This window comes from Numida meleagris, chromosome 6, assembly GCF_002078875.1.
Source record: "Numida meleagris isolate 19003 breed g44 Domestic line chromosome 6, NumMel1.0, whole genome shotgun sequence".
NCBI lineage: Eukaryota > Metazoa > Chordata > Aves > Galliformes > Numididae > Numida > Numida meleagris.
In genome coordinates this window covers 59799585-59817397 of record NC_034414.1, presented here as the reverse complement: position 1 = coordinate 59817397, position 17813 = coordinate 59799585, and the positions used below count along the sequence as shown (strand labels likewise).

The 17813-nt window shown below is 50.5% G+C and overlaps 1 protein-coding gene across 2 annotated transcripts in view; it reads left to right on the top strand.

Moving 5' to 3' along the window:
• DDHD1 (DDHD domain containing 1) overlaps positions 1-6250 on the top strand; it is a 61650-nt gene extending 55400 nt beyond the window's left edge. For both annotated transcript variants that reach the window (XM_021401843.1, XM_021401844.1), the window contains 3 exons: positions 1109-1361; positions 2686-2856; positions 5217-6250. In XM_021401843.1, the coding sequence (XP_021257518.1) occupies positions 1109-1361; positions 2686-2856; positions 5217-5398 (606 nt within the window). In that variant the 3' untranslated portion in view covers positions 5399-6250. The remainder of the gene's footprint in view (positions 1-1108; positions 1362-2685; positions 2857-5216) is intronic.

The window sequence follows — 17813 nt, the reverse complement described above, 5'->3', positions numbered from 1 at the left end:
ATGTCTTAGTTTTTGTAACTGTTGAGTAACACTTGCGACAGTAATTGCCTTCAATTATATACTTTGCTTCTCTTTTCAAATTAATAAGGGTAAGATTTGAGTATACTCGACTGATTTTTTTGCAAAGACGTGAAACAACCCTTCCGGTCAAGTTCCAACTTGGGTTTAGCTCACTGGCTTCCATTAAATGTCATAGATGCAAATCTACCACGGCCATCATAAAAAGGCTTCACAAGCAGTTTACAAGATACTGTCGAAAAACAAAGACGTGTTGTTTTCCCAAGGGGAATAACAGATTGTTAAAGGGTGGGATAGGACTTGGGAAGGAAGTATGGGTATAGCTCTGTGCTGTCCTTATGCTCTTCCATAGGCAGCCAGTGTTAGCTGTCATCAAAGGCAGGATGTTGGGCCTCTGATCTGTACGGCCTTGGCAACCTCTTTGACAAGAGTCTGATTTGGGAGTTTCGTGCTTGTTGTAGGATGGTAATTTGGGGATGCTTTTGTTTTTAACGTCTACCTGAATCTGGATGTCTTCAGACTCAAATCCCAACATGCTGCTTCTGCTCAGCTGGCTTTGTTCAGCTCTAGCAACTCCAGAACTGGAATTTTCCTAGCAGTAACATTACTCTGCTCTGAGATATAGAAATGCAGGCTGCTTTTCTACATCTGAGTAAACAAGAAAAATAAAGAAAAACAAGGAGTCAATAGAAAGCGATTTCTCAAACAAATATACCAATGCCCTTCTAATTCACAGTTTGCGTGGGGCTCATGGAAGTGTCATCAAGCAAAATTTTTACACACTTGGGTTCTCGCTATTTCATTGTGCAGAATCAGTTTAACTGTATATAAAGTTCGGTCTTTCAATAAGATACTGTGGATCAATAAGATAATAACAAACGTCTGCTGACAGCAGTTTCTGCATTGGTAACAGCACTGGGTAGTAAAATTGTTGCCATTGTTCTGTCATTTTCTAGGCTTCCCTGGTTACAGATATTTGGATTTGAGGTTGGAGAGGACTCTGAATTGGAAGGTTTTATATAGTACATATAAAAATATGTAGTTTTCAGTCTTGCCACTCAGTGCTTTCTTTCCTGAATTCCTCTTGCAGGCCTATAGATTAGAACCTTTAATCCTGAAGCACTACAGCAACATTTCACCAGTCCAGATCCACTGGTACAACACTGCAAACCCTCTACCTTACGAGCACATGAAGCCAAGTTTTCTCAACCCAACAAAAGAACCTACCTCAGTTACCGATGGCGAAAGTGCTTCAACTGTACCCAGCCCAACTACTTCACCAGTCATGGTTCGACGCCACTACGGGGAGTCCATAACAAACATAGGCAAAGCCAGTATATTGGGTAATTATTCCTTGTCCTTTTTTATAGAGGATCTTCTTGTAGAGCATCACTGCTCCGTGCTGTTTAAGGTACAGCTGTCAGCAAGCCATTCCTGCCTGTTTTCAGTGTTTGCTCTGTGTAGGTGCATTGCTTGTTTTAATCCAAACTAACGTTTACTTTGAAGAAAAGACAGTTTACATAATACATTGAAGTCAAGGAGAGGATGCATTGCAGGGAGAGGATGTGGGTCAGAGAGTTTATGCTCTTGCCGCCTTATTGTTGTCTGCCTTCTTATGGTAACATCCTGGGGGGTTCATAGTTTCCACTGTACTTCATGGAAAAGTATTCTAAAGCTTGTTTTGTGACAGCGTTTTCTGGTATTGACAAATAGGAGAAAAAAAAATCACTCCATATAAAGTATTACAGTTCCATTTAATCTATAATTTTACCAAGGGAAATTCAGGCTGGTTTCGTATGAAGTCTGTCCCCTTCTGCCTTTCTGAACCAACTTTCCGAATCAGAATAAGCCCTGATTTAGTAGAGCTTAAAATCACTTTCACTGGAGCTTATCCTTGAGCACGCACTTGCAGTTTTTGTTGACTCAAGGACTTTCTTCAGCTCTCTGTGTGGGATTTGGAAGAAGGTTAGTGTGACCCAGTGCAAGGAGTCTTGCCAACCAAACGAATAGAGTGTATAAAAGTAGTTTAATCCTTAAGCGAAAACATGCAGCGTTTCAAGGCAGCTTTCTGTCACAGTACACTGCTTTTTTGCTGTTTTACTACAGCAACTTCAGTGTCTCGTCCATACGGTGGCAGCAAAGTCAGGAGAACACATCACAGATCTGTTCCTAGCTTTTATACCCTTCTTCCAGAGCAACCAACGTAATCATACTGAAGGACGATAGAGCATTCTGAATCTCTGTAAGGGTTATTCCATCATGAGGACCCGGAATGAAAGAAGTCTCTTAAATGTTCCCATGGGATTCTTAGGTTCAGAAGGTAGTGCCGTTGTCACAAAACATTTGTCTTCAACTTTCTGTGAAGGAGGAATTACAGCACATACTTAAAAATTCCGGATTCCTTGGTTCAAAAGCGTTCTCATCTATTTTTTTGTTCCCCTAACTACAGGTTCCAAATGACAGCCTTTGCTTGTACCCTAGATTAACCTCACGATAAACAGTGTACACTTCAGTCAGATAAGCTGTTCCCACCCTAGAAAAGCATGAATAGTGTTTTCCGTCACGCAGCTCTAATTGACGGGTACTGCAGCGGCTTTAATTTGCCGTTTGGCTTGGCTGACCTTGTGCTTGTTTTTACTTTTGTTTGTTTGTTTTTGCTGAGTGCAGGAGCTGCGAGCATTGGGAAGGGCCTCGGAGGGATGCTGTTCTCCAGATTTGGTCGATCGAGTGCACAGACTCCGGAGCCAGGGAAAGATGGAGCGGAAGGGGACGACAAGAAGACCACTGTGGGAACGCCGCCTTTCTCACACAGCAGCTCGGGCTTCCTCGAACCCACATGTTAGTGACTAGTCCACCTTACGTCCCCTGTGGGAGCAAGATCTGCAGTGGGCTGCATGTGTGTCTTGTGGGAGCGCTGAGCGGGCTGAGGGAGGGCATCCTTCCCCCCTGCTCAGTGCTGGTGAGGCTGCACATGGGGTGCTGGGCCCAGTTCTGGGCCTGCAGTAGAGGAGAGGCCCGGGCATACTGAAGAGAGCCCAGTGTAGGCCACAGAGGTGCTGCAGGGCCTGAAACAGCTCTGCTGTGAGGAGGGGCCAAGAGCTGGGGCTGCTCAGCCTGGAGATGAGGATGCTCAGGAGATCCCATCCATGTCCATAAATACCTGAAGGGAGGTGCGGAGATGACGGAGCCAGGCTCTATGCAGTGGTGTCCAGTGCCAGGACAAGAGGCACTGGGCATAAACAGGAGCACGGGAGGTTCGCTCTGGCCCTCAGGCAGCACTTCTGTGCTGTGCAGGTGGCGGAGCGCTGGAACAAGCTGCCCAGAGAGGCTGTGGGGTGTCCTCCTTGGAGATCTCCAAAAACCACCCGGGCACAGTGCTGGGCTCCAGCTCTGGGTATCCCTGCTTGAGCAGGGCGTTGGATGATGTGACCTCTAGAGGTCCCTTCCATCCTCAACCATTCTGTGCTTCTTTGAAGACTGTCCAATTACTGACTTTGTTCTCCCTGTTATCTTTTTTTTTTTTTAGTTCTCTTAAAAGACATTTATCTGTGTATTTGTGTCCATCGTATACACACTTACATATGTGTGTGTGTGAGTTTTAGCTAACGAGACCTGTGCATCAGTAGTTCCTAGACTGTCTCTAGGAAAAGCAAAATAATTGCTTCAAGAATCTCAGCCTCTGTAATGAAATGGATTTATGTAAATTTGCCCATACATCTGCGTTTCTGAAGCAATCTCTATGTAAAGGCAGGTATGACTGGAAACAGAGGCTGTCCTTGTCCTGCTCTGAACCGCCCAGAGCACAGACTGCAATTTTAGCAGCTGGGTTTTTTTTAAAAGTACATATACTTCCTTTACAGACATTCATACGTGATTTTATTTTTAAACTTCTCATTGCAAGGCGGGGCTTTTGCAATCTAAGCAGTCACAAGCGTTCGCACTGTTGTATCTTGTGATTGCATTCACATGATGCATTGCAGTCTGTTGATTGCTGCCACTTCCAGCAGATAACCTGCCTGAGTCACTGCTGAGGACAGAGACTTTCTTTTAAACCTCAGGGAAATGGAGTGGCATGGCAGCCAGTATTGTGGAGCTCTTGAGGAGGTCCCTTTGCACGGTGGCACGTTGAGGTCTCCTGCACGATTCCCACATCCCTCTTTGCTAAAATCCCATCCGTAGGAGGAGAACTTGGAGTAGAGGCCATGAGTCTGCGGGCAGAATGATGCAATCCGTGGCCCAAGTGTTTGCTTCTGAGAGAGCGGCCCGACGGCTTGCAGTGGGGTTTGGCTTCCTCTCAAGCTTCTGTAACGGAGACGGGGTTGGTCGGGGTTGTTTTTGCTGCAGAGCGACCGGTTTCGAATGCATGCATCTCAGTGGAAATGACTGTGGTTGTCTCCTGGTATGCAGAGGCTCCGACTCCCTCTCCTTGCTGCGTTTGGAAAGCAGCGAAACGCCGCTGTGAGGGATGAAGGGCTGTCACTCCCCAGCCCTGCTGTGCCATGACCGCGGAGGCAGCGCTGGTGCGATGCTCCATTTATGCGCTCTCCCAGCCAAGAATTAAAATTCCTTGAAATTGCCTTTGATAAATGGCTGCATTTTTTTACTCAATATGGAGGTTTTGGCTTTTGTAGCTAAGCGGGCTTTTCGTTTTGTCCTTTTCATTCTGTTGCTCCTTGCAGAGATTTTCTAACCGCTGAAGTGCCTTCACAATAGGTTAACCATTGGCCCAGTGAAACATGCAGTGAGAATTGCTCTGAATGTGGTATTAATCAAAGCAGCCGTTAGAATGAAAGGATAACTGCTGAAATGGATTTGGAATAATCTGGAAATTAAAAGGGCTGGAGCTATGGTTTTCTGACAGCGCGCATCGTACTGCGCGTAGTCTCCCCATACAGCTGCCAGAGGTGCCACAGATCCCTGCACTGCTGCAAGCTCTGAGCTTCCCGATCCTGACAGAGTTTGCTAATGGGATCTCAGCATCTCCTGGGTATTCCCATGTAAGGAGCGTAGATTTATTTCCATAATCACTATGCAGAAAACAGTTAGTTAAAAAAATATGGATACCAGCTCTTTTCGAGCTTTAGGTTTGGTTTCTGCACAAGTGGAACCTAAAGGTGATGGAGAAATAAGCAAGGATTCCTTTTTCATCCACTGGCGCGCAGTTCTAACGGCATTTCTCTTTCTTCTCCAATTTCTAGTGGAACTGGAGCACAGGATTGATTTCGAGCTCAGGGAAGGTCTGGTGGAGAGCAGATACTGGTCTGCAGTCACGTCGCACACTGCCTATTGGTCATCTCTGGATATTGCTCTTTTCCTCCTAACCTTCATGTACAAACACGACCAGGACGATACTGACAAATCCAATTTGGACACTGTCTGAATTTTTGAATGGGGACTGGGGGGGCATGGGGAAAGAAATCTGAAAACCAATGGCACAAAACGGATGTTAAACTGCAGTATATATGGCATGGAGGTTTCAGGTTTAAGTGCATGTTTGGGTTTTTTCCTGTTTCTAAGGAGCAAAAATGGTTCGTATCGGAAAGCACTTTATAGTTTTAAATGTTTTGCAGTGCTTAATTAGACCTGAAATTATTCCCAATTCTTGTTGACTTCATAAAAAGGCAACACAAGGCGCAGCATCACGTCAGCACCGTTGTGCGTTGTGCTCGGGCGACATTCTTGTTAATGACCATAATTGCTGTTCCGTTCGTCAAAGCGTAAAAGATGAGTTGATTTAAAAAAAAAGAAAAGAAAAAAAAAAAAAAGGCTAAATTAATTTCCATTAACAAAATATATGTTGCTTAACAAACCTAAAACTGCCATGTTTCCGGTGTTGTATGTGTCAGTAAATAACGAACGCTGGTGTCATTTCTCTAGGGCTCGTTGAGCTCCGCATCCTGTTCTCGCAGTACCATGGGACGCCCATCCTGAGTGCTGCCTCCTGGGGGCATGGGACACATGGAGAAACCGGTGCCGAAAAGCACGGCGCGGATCTTTGGAATACTGTAATTATAATTTATTCTCTCCGTTTCGTTTTATTCCAGTGTATAAAAGCATTACTTTTTTACTGGTTTCTTTTGGCCTAATTTAAGAACCACGTTTATTTTCTACAGCGTTAAGACTTTTTCTCAGAAATGCATATCTTTGTACTACTATTCAAATGAATATATGGACACTGTGGCCCACTTTAAGTATTTTTTCATTAAAATAAATATTTGTGGTTTCACACAAATGACGTTAGTCACCTTCTTCTCAAAGGTGAGTCATTGCTTGGCCAGGTCCCGTGTGTCTCTGAAACAAAGGCTCTGACCTCAATGTGCAGAGGGTCCCACTGCCCTTTGCCATGAGTAGATGTGTAGATGTGTGTGTTTGTACAGAAATACATATGTGTGTGTGTACATAAGGAGCCGTCAAGAGGAAGGAGAGCAGCATAAAATAAACTTGGTGAGGCCTGAGGATGCCAGAACTTAGACAGGATTTGTATCCGAAACTAATTCTGGAGCCTCCGAGAGGGAAGTGTGGTGATGGAAGGAAATCGTCTCCAAATGAAACACCAAAAGGTCGATGCTGAGATCTTAAGCCATGCACGGCTCTAGAGCAGAAGTGTCAGATCCACGGCCTCCGAGCTGCCTCTGTCTCAGGTATTTATGATCTGTATGGCACGTTTAGAAGCTGCAGAATCTCAGCTTTCCTTCGCAAAGGAAGAGGCCGCGGTGTCAGCGAATGGCTGTGTTCTCAATGTAAACAGATGTGGAACCATCGGCCCCAGCCAGCAGCACAGGGACGTGGGAGCAGCCAGCATCCCTCCTGAAACTGGGGAGGGGGAGGGCAGCAGCGCTGCTGCTTGGGCTCTTGTTTGCTGCCCGAGCGTGTGGTGCAACGGGGGAGGAATTGGGCGTGAGGCTGTGTGTTGTGGTTGGGGATTTAGCAGCAATTATAAAGGGATAAACAGTGCAAAGGGGGGAAAGGGAGGGATGGGAAGGGCAGAAGATGATGGGAACAGCGCTGCTGTAAATGCAGCGCGGTGCTGGGTCCCTGGAACTCTGGCTCTCTTAAATCCTTTCGGCCTTGGTGAATTGTAACTCGTGCCCGGCAAGTTCACCTTGGTTGATGAATAATCATTAAAAATTAAAGTCCGCCCTTTAAGCGGAGGGAGGTTTGACGCTTCTGCTCCAGAAGGCAGGCTTTTGTTTGTGCGGCTGCTTTTCCAGATCCGTTGTTTAATCAACCCTTCTTAATGAGGAGAACTTGAACATAAAAGGAGAATCTCCTTTTCTACGTGGAACGTACAGAGCATTTCCAAATGTGCCCGGTCCGTGCTTAGAGTTGGATCGCGTTGCTGCTGCGCTATCCCCTTCCACCACTGGATCTCCACGAGATCTCGTTTTAAGTGCTGCAAGCAGAGGGGGTTAATTCCTACAATTCCTGTGGTCTGCGTAAACTCTGCCGTTGTCCAGAACGTGTCTCAGATTTATGGGATGGCTCTTTTCCCCCGCACTGGGACGTGCTGGAGCCTGCTGAGCGCGCTCCTTATAAGGGCTGGGATCCTCGTGCACCTCCTGTGTACCTCTGGGGCAAGCAGGGAGAGGAGCAGGAGCTGGGCATCGCCTTGCCTTCCTCCTGCTGCATGCAGCGTGGTTCTGGTCCAGCGTGGGCCTTCACGAAGCACCTCCTAACGCCGCGACAAAGAGAAGGCACAACTAAAGGATACGTGGAGGTTTATTCTAAAGCAAATACACGCGTATGAAGCGTGCTGTCGGCAGATTTTCATCTTTTTAATTCTCAAAAAAACCTCTCTCACCCTCTTGCGAAGATGAAGCGCTCTTTGATAAGGGCGTTTTGGAGCTGTTAGGCAAAAAAGGGTTGCCCCACGTCCGCAGCGCAGCACAGGCTCGAGCGGAGTCACGTCTCTGCACGCTGGATTCTAAATTTCACGCTTAAAACTTTCTGGTCAGATGGTCTGCGGCACAATATAGAGCTGGAATGTCCTGGCTTCCAATTACCGACTTGTTTTCATCCGCAGGAGTGATGTTTAGCCTTACGAGCTGTGTTGACGGGTGGTTTTTCTTGAGAAACCAAGATAAGGGAAATGAACCGCGTTGTTGGCGTCCTCTGACCGATCCTGAGCTGTTTTCCGAAGCTCGTCCTTGAGTTTCTTTGTCCAAATTTGACGCTCACCGCTGGGCTGCTTTCTTTTTCATACGAGGTCATTTTGCAGATGACCTCCTTCGATTTTTTAAATGTATTTTACTGAATTTCATCCCTTGGCTCCTAATCTTTCCGTGGTGACAGCCTCAAGTTGTGCCAGAGGAGGTTCAGGTTGGATATGAGGAGCACTTTCTGCTCTAACAAAATGGTGCTGCACTGGCACAGCTGCCCAGGAGTGGTGGGGTCACCGTCCCTGGAGGTGTTCCAGAGCCATGGGGATGTGGCACTGAGGGACATGGGCAGTGGGCATGGTGGGGTGGGCTGGGCTTGGGCTTGGGGATCCTGGAGGTCTTTCCCAACCTGATTGATTCTGTGATTCCATGCTTGCTTTCAGATGCTAGGGACCCGCTGCTCTATTTTGCAGCGACAGCCCAGCTGGCCACCTTCAATTATTTCAGCTCCTTATCAGTTTGAGGCTAATCAGAAAGCAGTGTCCGTTCTCATGTCTGTACTCCACCTGGTTGCCACCTCTTCCTCCTGCACGATTTTGTTTGTCCTGCTGCTCCTTTCCCACACCGCTCATGCAGAGCTGGCTGTGCCTCGAGCTGAATGGGTGGGAATTGATTTCTTTGACTTCATTCAGCGCTATGTCAACTGTTCATGGTTAGATAGTTAATGTACATTTGTGTGCCCTCTGCCCCACGAGTTTATTTCAAATGTCATTCCCTTTCCTATTTTCCTGTTATTGGCTTGGAGATGAGGTTTCTGCCTGCACGTGACATTTTTCTGTTCGAGTCAGACTGGAACTGATAGATGTTAATGTCTGATGGGGTCAACTTCCCACTCTTCACCATACATCACCTAGACCCAGTCACACACTGCCACACATACCAAGGTATTTTCAGTTTCCCAAGCATTACCATACTAGCTGCTCTTCATCTGCAATTGCAGTGAGCCCTTTTCCTTACTTCACCAGGAGTTCCTCTCTGTTGTCTTCACTGATTCTCATCAAATCATAGAATGGGTTGAGTTGGAAGAGACCTCGCACCCCCCCAGTCCCACCCCTGCCATGGGCTGGCTGCCCCCCACCAGATCAGGCTGCCCAGGGCCCCATCCAACATAGACAAGTTGGGTGTGCACGTTCAGTGTCTCCAAGGAATAGGCAAAGCCCCAGTATGTGGAATGAAATGCCTGGCTGTCGAGCTTCCAGATCACCCTGGAGGTCAGTGCTCTCTGGTCGCATTACAAAACAAATTCAGCCCTTCTACTGAAGATGCCCCATCTCCCTACAGCAGCCCTCAGCCGTGTCCTTTCTCTTTGGGTGTGAGAAGTCAATGAGTCCGCAGCAAACATGGTGTCATGGTTTTCCACACCTCGTTGATCGCAAGCGCGGAGGTGGGAGAGGCAATGTGCAAACCTCCCTGCCCGGAGCTCTGCAGGCCCCACCGCTGGTTTGTTGTTCTTGCTTTCATGGCTCTTTCAATCTCTCTCAAAGCCTGTATCGCATCTCAGAGCAGTGCCATACTTAGTACTTGAAGAGCAGCCTCTTGAAGGGTCTTGACATTTCACTGTGCTCCTTGATAAGGAAGATTCCTGGCCTCCAGTTTAAAACAAAATGTCAAGTATGTTTGTGCCAAAGTATCTGGTTTGGGGGTTTTAACTGCTTTCTGCAATTGGTAAGAAGTCTCCTTCAGCGTAGGTTTTGAATTTGTAATAGCTGTTATAAGTAGAAATTACTTAATCTTATCCAGTGCCTAATGAATCCAGACTTTTCCCCTCTGATATGCCATCACAGCACAGGGAGTGGTAGGGATACCGTCCATGGAGGTGTTCCAGAACCATGGAGATGTGGATCTGAGGGACGTGGGCAGTGGGCACGGTGGGGGTAGGTTAGGGCTGATCTTGGAGGTCTTAGAGAGCACCCCCAGCTCTCTGGGCAGCCTGTGACACTCTCAGCAATGAGGCCAATGGACCACATGTTCCACAGTGTGTTCTCCAAGTTTGTGCTTCCAGAAGTGAGTTACACACTCTTGGTTTGAGGGCTCCAAACGCTCAGATTTTCAGGGTAAGGATGCAGCAGGCTGGGAATGAAGATGATTTTCATCAACCCACAGCGGAAAAGAGAATTGTGAATGATTGAAGAGGATGGGTTGGGTGGGCTGGTGGGAGTGGGCACAGGGCAGCAATACCCATGGGGGCTGCAGTGTGGAGCAGGGATTTGCAGGGCTTTGTCACTGGGAGCCAGGGTGGGCAGGCTGCTTCCCAAAAGCGGTGGGTGCCCCATCCCTGGAGGTGCCCAGGACCATGGATGGGGCCCTGGGCAGCCTGATCTGGGGGGGCACCCAGCCCACGGCAGGGGTGGGGCTGGAAGGGCTGGGAGGTCTCTTCCAACCCAACCCAACTCAACCCAGCCCAACCCAACTCAACCCAACCCAACCATGCTGCCATTCCATGATATGATTCTCTCATGGTGAGACCTCCTGGCAAAGGAGGATGGGTCAGCCCCAAACCAGCTCTGCTCAGCTCCAGCTGCTCCCACCAACTGTGGTGCAGAGGTGCCAGTGCCGTGTCTCGTTGCTGTTTCTCAGCGCTCATGTTCAGCCGTGCGTGTGTGCTTTGCAAGAAGGGCTCATGTTGAAACAACGGCCAAACATTTTCTGTTAACGAAGTGTGTCACAGTGGGACGGGACAGTTCTGCCTCTTGGCATGCTCCTTGGGGTTTCTCCTTTATGCTTACCAGACTGCCCCTTGCATGCAAGCCTTATTTTATAAAATTTTCCTATAAACAGAATTATTAAAAATCAGCAGGGGGAAGGAGGGAGGGAGGGAGGGAAGGAGGGAGAGGCTGCAGAAAAAAAAGGAAGAGAGCAGAGCCATTCCTCCCAAAGCTGCGTGCCGTGCTGTCACGAAAGCAACCTGCGTGCTGCAGCCCGCATCTGTTCTCCAGGGGAAGAAGTGCTTTGTTCCCATGGTCGCTGACCCAGCGTTGCATTTCTGACATCTGCAATCACAGCTCCCAGGACATCAGTGCTGGGCGCTCACCACCGTCCGGTGCAGGGATGCTGCAGTGAATGCTTTGCCAATGGCCGGCTGTATTTCATCATCGCAATGGCATTCTCAGCCCTCCTGGATTCATGAGTTAGGGTGATGTGTTCGTGGCCTTCAGCGAAGCACTTCTGGACGCAAGATGTTTTGGCACAAAGCGTTGAGGTCCTTGCAGGTCTGGTCTGCGGGATCTGAGAAAAGCATGTGTGCACGGATTCGTGTATCCCACGCGTTCCGTCTGTGTGCACAGCGCACTTGTTTCTCCACACTCGCAGCAGTGTTTTGAAGCAGGGCTTCCAAATGAGCCTACAAGCTTCTGCAAAATGACTTTGCCCTCCCGAACCATTTAGTTAATTAACACGCTCCGTCGCTGGCTCCCCCTGAAGATACCCCTCCTGAGCGAGATTTCTCTTTAGATTTGGATGAAACGCAACGGTTGAGTCATGATTTTGCTTTCTGGCTCTGCTGTCGGAGCGGGGAATGTTGCTCACAACGCTGGCTGTTGCCATATGCTTTTTTCATCAAGCAAAAGGGCGCAACTTTCTTTTTGCTTCCCCCGCCCCCCCCCACTGACTCACTCCCCAAATATGTTTCTGGTTAGGATGCTTGCTGCCTTCTTCCTGACATACGGTTTTGCAGTTTGTGGTGCTCTCTGCGAATCGTCTTCACCAGCTCCAAAATCCCCCGGATGGGTCCTGGGGAGCAGAGCAGGAGCTGCCTATGGGCTCCTCATCTCACAGAATCATGGAATCAAAGGATCGTGGAATCACAGCGTAAGCAGGGATCTATGGAATTCTATGGAATCACGGAGTAGGATGGTGAGCACGGGGCTGTGGGGAGCCCCCAGTGCCAGAATGGAGCAGCGCCCCATGAAGCAGACCACAAATCCACCCAGTGATAAGCCCAACCTTGCAGAAAACAAGTTTTGAGCGCGGGACTGGGTTCTGACAGCCATCCTGGGGGCTTTTGCCCCTTGCTTGCATGGCAGCCCTGTCCCGTGATCCCTACTCCAACCACCCTGCAGTGCTGGGGCTGCAGCGTGTCCCGTCCTCACCTCCCCGCGCCCAAACAGCCCAGGAGAGGCCATGCAGAACAGCCCGCCTGCTTCCAGCTGAGGAACTGAGATGCCAAGAGTTAAGCAGCTGGCCCCAAGCCAGAGCACTTGGAAACAAGCCCATGTCTTCCTTGTATTAGCTGGGACATGACCGTGGAGCATGCCTTGCCCTGCTGGAAATGTCACCCACGTTCTCTGGAGCAGCTATTCTGCAAAGAAGAATCTTGCTTTTTTTTTTTTTTTTTTTTTCATTTTTCTTTTCTTTTTCTTTCTCCTTAATGATTCTGTGAGAGGAAGGGATTTGCTCCGTTGGACGAGGATGCCACGTCCATACCAGGTCCCTAGGGGAAGGGCGCATCGCCGATGACCAACCCTTGTTGGCTTTCCACATGGTACCAGTGACCTCTCCTTGGACACCCCCCAGTGACTCCTCCAACACCATCTCCTTTCCATGGGATTTGATGAACTTTGCTTTCTTGCTGTGATTTTTCTTTTCCTTATTCTTTCCTATCGCTGTTTTTCCTTGCTGGGTGCTGCCATCTCTGGGGAGGTGAATGTTTTCCCTGCAAGGAACACATTGCTGTAACCCATGTGCTCATCTGGCAGCAGTTCCACTGCCCGAAGCAAAGGCAACGATGGCAGCACTGCGGTTCCAATAGGAGGGATGGGGCCTTCATGCTTGGATAAAATACAGTGGCAGCCAGATCTCCTGGGCTCTGCCTTGAAAAAAAAACCTCTCAGAGGACCCAACAGAGCCCAGTGTTGGTGTTATTTAAAAGCAAGCAAAATAAAGAGCGGGAGGCTGCAAGCCCAGGATAAACAGCGATGGCTTCACAGGACCTCGCTTACAAACCCCCCAGGGAGGAAAAAGCACATCAGGCAGCCAGAATAGGTCTCTGCTCCTCTCCGTTTCCATCTGGATGGGAAAATGAGTGAGGTCCTGGGAAGATCATTCTGTGCTGTGCATCATGGCACGCTGCGGAGCTGCTCACCTCCCGCTGCCCCCCCCAGTCCCACCCCTCCATGGACTGTGTGCCCCCTCAGCTCGGGCTGCCCGGAGCCTCAGCCATGGCCTCGGGCACCTCCAGGGATGGGGCTCCCACAGCTCTTTGGGCAGCAGATGATATTCTGGTTGGGTTATTCCTTCTCCAGCCTCCCCCAAGAGCTCACCTGAATCCCTCTCTGGCAGATTTCCCCATCGCTTTTTGCCTCTCTGTTGTGGAACTGAGCATTTTCCATCCCTTCATCCCACCCGCTTTAGGCAAACCCTCTATTATCTGCCTGAAGATGTTATCAGCACTCTCTTTCTCTAGGGCAAACAGCCCAAATTCCTCCAACCCTCCCTCATCAATTACGTATCTCCTAGGAGCTCCCACTTCTGCATTTTGGTGAGGTTTGGGGGATATTCTGGGGGGGAAATTCTTTACTTACAGGGTGGCGAGGCCCTGGCACAGGTTGTCCAAAGAAGCTATGGGTGCCCCATCCCTGGAGGTGCCCAGCACTGCGGATGGGGCCCTGGGCAGCCTGAGCTGGGGAGCACACAGCCCATGGCAGGGGTGGGGCTGGGGGGGCTGTGAGGTCCCTTCCCACTCTCTCCATCCTGATTCCATGACTCTATGATTCCCAGACGTCCCCATGTGCCCATTCCCACCGAGCTCCAGCCCTTCTGCTGCTCTGCCCGAAGGCGAAGTCCATCTGATTCAATCACGCCCTCCTTCCTGAGCCTCCCCCATCAGCTCTGTCTCTCTTTCTCCAGCACTAATTGCATTACTGCCTGCTCAGCGCTGACCTTTCCAGTGAGGACTGATGCCAGCCAGCACAGAACCGCCCCGCAGCGTTGGCATCATCCACCTCCGGAGCTTGGCCGCTGCTCACTGCAGCTATGCAGATGCCGTGGGGACACTTAGGGATGCCCAGTTAGAGCTGGATTGCTCCCCCTGCACCCCCAGCATGGGCTCAGGGACAAACTGGGGTGATTCCTGCAAGGCAAAGCAGCACGATGGCTCCCTCAGGGCTCCATCAGGATGGCACCAGCGCCTCGGTGCCCGCGTGGTGTCTGCGTCTTCGGTCCCGTGCCCGTTATCAGCTCTGATTTCGCAGCTCTGTGACGTTGTGCTGTGATAAGAGCACTCACTCGGGGCTTTTTGTTCTCCAGCAGCGTGTGAACAAGGGCAGCCAAACCCCAGTGGCAGCCAAACCCCATCAGCTCCATCCTCGGCGCCTTCCTCCTCCTCCTCTCCCTCCTCCTCCTCCTCTTCCTCCCGCATTTGCCAGCTTCGCAGTGCTTCCCAGGCAGGGGTGGGATTTAAGGGCAAGGTGTGATTTATAGGGCCGGTGGGAATTGTGGGCCCGCTGCTCTACTTGCCTGGCCTGAGGGGCTTCTCAGCAACTGGGAACTCCCTGCTCACTGTGCTGCTGGAGTGCCTGGCTCCAGGTCCTTTATTCCTCTTTGAGCAACGGGTGTTTGCTCTCAGCATCCTCAGAGGGATGGATTTCCCTATTTACCCTCCGAGCTGCTGCTGTTGTAGCCGGGACCATGGGATGTGAAGCATAAACCCATTTCCAGAACAACTTTTTGGGGCTGCAGCCCAGCATGGAGCACTCCATTACCCAGACTGCAGTTTCTGCAGTGGGAAAACCATCGCAGTGACTCCCCAGCCCCAATATCCAGCCAGTTTCCGCAGCTACGTTCCAAGTCCTGGTTCACATTTTGGGGATTTTTGCAACACTGTGGGGTCAAGCAATGCCCTGGGAAACTCATCTTCCAGGGTGAGGGGATTTTAGCAAACTGCTTCGGTGAAGCATTAGGAAGGAGCAGGACATGGGGTTCCTCCTGCTGGGTTTTGTTGCTGATTCCAGTTGATTCCCAGCCTCTCCGTGCAGACACATCTCAGGGATGCTCCAGCTGTGGATCCCCGAACACAGGGTGAGCTCGGCCTCGCTGCTCCCTGCACCCCCAGAGGAAAAACCCACGGGCACGAAGCCAGCTTCATGGGGAGGGGAGGGCTGGGGCCGCAGAGATAATGGGAAACCCAGGGCAGGGCGCGGGGCTGCAGCCTGCGAGCACACAGATGGGGATGCACGGGGTGGGTTTTCCCATAGCTGCACTTCCCATCGTAACAACTGCCCTGGAAGGGCGCAAACAGCAGCCAGGGATCATTCACGGTGTGATTCAGGGAACACTTCCCACCCCCTCCCCCCACTCTGCATCCAAAAGCCATCCAAATGGATGCTTTGCGCTCTCTGGCCAGCTCTGTAGATAACGGTCTTGGAGCCATCAGATGAATTATTTGTGATGCTCATTTGCTCTTCTCTAATGCCAGGTGTTCCTCAAGGCACCCCACGGCCGCCGGCTCCAGGGCTGCTGATGGAGCTTTGTGGCACATTTGGGTTCACCAACCAAAACAGAGCCCAATGGAGCCTCCCCTCCATTGCAGGAACTCAGCCTCAGGGCAGTGCTTTGTGTTCGTAGGGCCAAATGAATAGGAGCCTGCTGGAGGTGGAGGGAAGCCAGAATGGGAGTGACAAAAATCGGATGGACAATAGAAAGTGGGGGAGAACTTCTGGGCTGGAGTGACTCCCTTTCTCTTGGGCAAGTGCAAATGCCTGCAGAGTCACTCCTAGCCAAGATGCTCTACAAACCGCTTGGGTTCTGGATTCTCCTTCTGGAAACACATCATTTTCCAGTATGAGTAACACTGACCTTCACAGGGCACGGCTGCTGTGGCAGCAGGGAGGGAGCTGGAAGGGCAGGGCATTTTCGGCCGTAGGGTGAATTAATTTGGGCAGAATTTACCAGCATTCACCCAAATTCTCCATCCCATGCACTCAAGCCTTGTGCTAACAGCCCCCTCCAGCTAATCTGACCTTTAGGTCAGACGATGCTCCAGAAACATCTACGCATAAGGACCCTTGGGGTCATCTAGATGACGATTTGGGGCAAATTCCCTCCTTTCTGGGCCCAGACAAGTGACAGGCAGCGCGAGCAGCTGGAACATCAGAAGGATGTGACCGCGGGATCGAAAAAGCACAGAAGATAAACGGCGGCCGAGGGATTAATGTCAACAGGAAACTCATGCCTGACACAGGTCGCGAAGGAGAGAGCGGGGTTACTGCTGCAAATTGCTGAGTGTGGAGGATGAGGCTGGGAAGCAAAAATCCCCGCCCGGGATTTTGGGAACTGAAATGCCTTGCAGCTCCTGGAAAGGAAGAGCGGAGGAGGAGCCCTGCAGCGAGGTTATGGGCGCTGCGGGCTGCAGGGTGCCCGGTGATGCTCGGCAGCTTGGGGTGATGAAACCTTGGCTTGGCTTGAGGGAGGTGCTCGCTCTGCCTTGGCGTCTCTGATGTGGGAGCAGCCATTTCTTGCAGGCTAGGATTTATTCCAGCCCCGAGGATGAGTTTTGTAACCCTTGGGCACGAAGGACCAAGCTGATGGGTACGACTGTCTCGGCTCTTGTTCCCTGCTTCATCCTACACATCCTCAGCCATCAGGAGGGCAGATCTGGCCACGTGTCACCACTAAGACTGGAGGCTCTTCCAGTGCCTGGTTTCAGCAAGGATACCACCTTGGCACCGGGATCATACATTTCCCTTGGACGGACAAATGGCTCATCCTGAAGACATGAGGACGTGAGTCTACAGACCTACAAGCCCCCCCTCGATGGAGCTGTCTCCTCAAAGACATAAAGAAATAAAAGTCGTACTACTGGGGGAGAGGTATGGAGGTGCTAATTCATCTTGGCAAGGTCACAAGAGGGAATTACCACAACGATTCATTGTCCAGATGTGGGTGCCCCATCCCTGCAGGTGCCCGAGGCCATGGATGGGGCCCTGGGCAGCCTGAGCTGGGGGGGCACCCAGCCCACGGCAGGAGTGGATCCAGATGGTCTTCAAGGTTCCTCCCAACCCAACCCACGGTGTGATTCAAGGATTCAATTTAGAAAGACCGAGCTTCTACTTCTCCAGTGTTTCACCCGTTCCCTTCAACTCAGAAATGCTCCACGCTTTTATTACAGGGACACTAACGAACGCGACGCCTACACCAGGTGACTGCACGCCGGTTCCGTCTGTACAACACGGAGCTGTGGCACAGCTCCATCACTCCGCTACGCATTCAGAAAAATGGAAAAGCTGCTTCACGTGGACATTCCTAAAACGGCAAAGCCGGGAAAGAATGAATGTGGCCGGGAATAAACAAGGAAGCGGAGTTACCCGGCGCACTTCCCTTGCCAGCAGGATGACCTTGTCTCTGCTTGGAAATGGCCATCTGTGGGGAAGAACCTCGGCTACGTCCAAAAGGCTGAAGGAGATGGGGATGCACAGGGAAGACTGCCCAGGTGGACAGGGAGGTGCTGGAGCCACCAAAAACGCCAGGAAAATGCTTCTCCTTTTCTCCTCCTCCCGCTCCCATCACCCAGCGGAGCGCACAGAGCAGATTTCGGTCGGCCTGGAGGGAGCCAGTCTGACCGGCTCCGGTGCGGCGAGGTGCTAAAGTGAGCCGGCTTCCATCGCTGCACAGAGTTAAAAATTAAAAATAAAATAATGTTGT